Raw genomic sequence first — 3,978 nt, forward strand, 5'->3', positions numbered from 1 at the left:
TAGGGAAGAAGCTGTTGGGACCGAAACATACTTCCACTTTGCAGTACAAAGATATCCTTCTGGAGCCGAAGTACCAAGCGATAATGAAGGAGAAGAAGGAAGATGTTGAGAATATGATTTGGGGAGATGATTGCTTGGAGTTACTTAAGATCTAACTGTGCTCCTGTGTGCGATCATTTAGATCTGAATTATCTAAATTAGTTGTTCGCTGGTTCTTTGAATTAAACGCGCTACCAAATTTTATTTTAGATCGTGTTTATCATTTTTATTTTACAATCATGAATTCCTCTTAGTTCATGTTCAGCTTTGTATGTTTCTTATATATGTATCTAATATTACATGTAAGGTGTAAGTGCCGTAGTTGATATTGTAATCAATTTTTTATTGTAACTAACTACATTATCATAATTATTACGTTAATTAATTTATTAAATAAGTAATTATTGCGTTAATTAATAAAATGTAATTGCTAACTTAATGATCGTAAAACACTTTTATGTCGTCCACTGGTATTTCATATTTCTTTGAATTTCTTCAACTATTTACTATTTTCTATATTATTTCCATGCTTTGTGATATTAACGAAAATGTTCCTATCTCCCATTTCATTGTATAACCATTTTATTTTATGCTATTTCACATTCTAATTTAATACCCTCACAACTTTTTGTATTTATTCGTTTGTATTTAAAATCGCTTCAAAAGCATTCCACAAAACTTGCATGCCGTGCTATTTAATGCAACATATAATTATAGTATTATAATATAATTATGATATTATAATATAATATTGTATATAATTGTGTAATAATATTCTGCTTCTACATTATTTGATAACAAGGTGATTATAAATAATATTCATAATTTGAAAAATCTGATATACTACTGATAACTAATTTAAACCTATTTGTATGATAACAATAATAATATATAGTAAGTATAATATAAATATATTCTAATATATATATATATTATATATATATATATATATATATATATATATATATATATATTTTGGTCGAGTGCTTTTTGAAGCGCTATATAGAATAGATGACTCATTATTATTATTATTACTAATAGTTGTAGCAGTAGTAGCAGCAGTAGCAGTAGTAGTAGTAGCAGCAGCAGTAGCAGTAGTAGTAGTGGTGCTATTGTTGTTTATTATGTGCTAATGATATATCTGATTTTTGAGCTATTTTCCGCTTACTTAAAGTTAATACCTCATATCTATCATTTTTTTTCTCAGATGCTACTTATTCTGTACTTGTGTGTTTGAGATGATTTTACTATTATACAAGAATTACCGTTTATATGGTATGTATTAATAATAAATCTGAGACAATATGATTTTATGTTATGTTTGATATATATTTTTTTAATGAGTTCTAGGTTTGTTAGTGTCTTTTTTAATTTTAATAGTTTAACAACCTTGCATATTTGAAATGTTATCGTTAAATAAAACAAAAACTCCCACATTTTTTAGAAATAATTCATATTTTTGAAAGAATTCAATTTTAAATGACGAAAATTTCATTTTATACAAATGTAAATTTCAATAAATACTTAAAAAAAAATAATTACACTAGTTCATGATCTAACCCTTCTTCAACTGCGAAAGTTAAAGTGAAGAAAAATTTAATCAAAACACGAACTATGCCTATCAAAATGATATAATGAAACAATTTTGTGGCTAAATGATAGAATGAAACAATTTTGTATGTATGTGTGTGTGTATGTTTGTTTGTATGTATGTGTGTGTGTGTGTTTGTATGTATGTATATACAATGATAAAACGCTAAAACGAGCTTAAATAATGAGTCCTTTTTTGGTAACATAAATAAGGTTTTACAAAGTTGTTTCTTCAAACGGTTTATGTCGTTCTTTTTATCGTGCTATAGATGTTATACAGATAGATACAGATACTCAATGGATACAAAATACTCAATGGATATAAGATACTTAATGGATACAAGATACTTAATGGATACAAGATACTCAATGGATACAAGATACTCAATGGATACAAGATACTCGATAGATACAAATACTAATTCAAGTGCTTCCGTGAAACGATCGAACTTTCATCGGGATGTACCCAACATTTGCCATTTCGTCAACTTTCTGGCAGAACAACTCACATTTCAGAGCAACACTTCTGGACAGGTTGCTGAAATTTCTGACGGTTCTATCGGAATGTGAGTGGATTGAGTAACTGTACGGACGAGATTTCTCAGGTGTGTGGCTATGGTGATGGTAGACGTTTTTCAACTGGTTGTCTGACGCTGATCTTTTGTAAGTTTTTGGAGGTAAGAAAGGTAGATCTGTGTCAAACTGTAGGCAATAGTTATCTTCGATTTCATTGGCTGAATTATTTTTGTCAATTTCGAGATTTTGTTTTGGAGGTACAGAAAAATAAGGCTGATGTTTTTGATTAAAATCTAAAAATGACGTCTGAAGATTTTTTGTTTCAACGCTTCTTTCTTCTGTGAAGCTTCCGTCCGTGTTGCAGTAGACATATTCGGAGATGCTATCAGTTGAGGGAGGAAAGATATTTTTTGATGGCGCTGGTTTGTGCTTCAGCCCTCCAGACGTGATAGGAATCATTCGCATTTGAAACTCGGGCAGATTATCGTAAACACCTTTGTGAGCCCGATTCAACGACAAGTTGTTGTCTTCCGGTGCATTTATTTTCACTCCAATTAGCGATGTCATGTTTGAAGCTTTATTTACTCTGTCGCAGTTTGTGAGGCAAGTTTCCTGTTTATCAGGAAAGTAACTGTCGCTCGAAGCTATTGTTGAAATTGAAGATGACGATGATGACGTTAACGATGGCAAAGCTAACGCAGATAGGTGTGGAGATGTTGTTGATGATGATGATGACGTCAACGAAAATAAACGTGATGGGTGAGACTCTTTACCCACCGCTTCGATACTTTTCGGAAATACCATCGTTTCTGGCAGAATTCCGACATCGGAGAACCGACCTTTCTTCGGTTCGATGGAACATCTCCTGAAAGATGATATCCCCGCGAAAGATGATCTCAATTTGTTTCTGAATCTCGTCAGCGTGTTATGTTTCTCGCTGTTGCTGACCTCCAGTGAAGGTTCACACGAAGCGTCGTCGGTTGCGTCTGGTTTGCTCCAGTCGAGTCCGTTTAATTTCTTGTCTAATTCTAATTTTAAATTTTTTCCAAAATGTTGCGGACGTGAGTTGTCATTGCTGAAGCGCGGTGAAGATAACTTGGTGACTTTTTTCGAATCATTTTTATGCTGCTTGCCATTTCTGAAAACCTCATAACTGAACTGCTCGGTATCTAGTGTGGCCCCGGCGAACCGTTTGTTGGTTTTGCTTGTAAATTTCTGCTTTATCCAGTTGAAAAAATAATTCGTTTCGATCATTTTTCAATTCAGTGAGTATTAAAATTGTTACTTAATCCAACGCTCTCTGACTAATACACTAATTCCATCAAAGAATACTGTTTTAAAGACATTACGTATAATTTCTGTTTCAAACCTATAAAAATATTAAAACAACAATAATAATTGATTACTAATTTAATCTAGAAGATATTCTTCTAACTTTTGATAAATTCATTTCCGTTATAACAAGAAACCCACGTACTCGCGTGTAAATATAGGTAGCACACGTCTATCGACTAAGCAAGCACACATACATACATAAGCATGTATATATTGATCTAATATTAATATAATGAATACTATATAACTATGTATGTGTGTATATAAATGTATGTATGTTTATGTATATATATATATATATGCATGCATGCATGCATGTGTGTATATATGGTGTATATATGTGAATTTTTATATGTGTGTATGTATGTAATGTATCTGTATGTATGCGTACGTATATAAGTGTATGTATACGTAGTGTATGTAAGTGTGTATGTATGTATGTATGTGTATGTATGTATGTGCGTGTATGTAAGCGTGCGTATATGAGTGTATACTTAT

At 31.6% G+C, this 3,978-nt stretch overlaps 2 protein-coding genes across 2 annotated transcripts in view; one reads left to right on the forward strand and one right to left on the reverse strand.

Moving 5' to 3' along the window:
* HELRODRAFT_171054 (hypothetical protein) overlaps window positions 1-155 on the forward strand; it is a gene marked incomplete at both ends in the record, with an annotated part of 5,338 nt that extends 5,183 nt beyond the window's left edge. Inside the window, one exon of the mRNA XM_009016864.1 lies at window positions 1-155. This exon is cut by the window's left edge and continues 148 nt beyond it. Coding sequence (XP_009015112.1) covers window positions 1-155 — 155 coding nt within the window.
* Window positions 156-2,052: 1,897 nt separating this feature from the next.
* Window positions 2,053-3,399, reverse strand: HELRODRAFT_171055 (hypothetical protein; the record flags this gene model as incomplete). Its single annotated transcript, XM_009016865.1, has 1 exon — window positions 2,053-3,399. The coding sequence occupies one exon, from the start codon at window positions 3,397-3,399 to the stop codon at window positions 2,053-2,055; it is 1,347 nt and encodes a 448-aa protein (XP_009015113.1).
* Window positions 3,400-3,978: the final 579 nt, after the last annotated feature.

Source organism: Helobdella robusta (genome assembly GCF_000326865.2).
Source record: "Helobdella robusta unplaced genomic scaffold HELROscaffold_19, whole genome shotgun sequence".
Classification (NCBI taxonomy): domain Eukaryota; kingdom Metazoa; phylum Annelida; class Clitellata; order Rhynchobdellida; family Glossiphoniidae; genus Helobdella; species Helobdella robusta.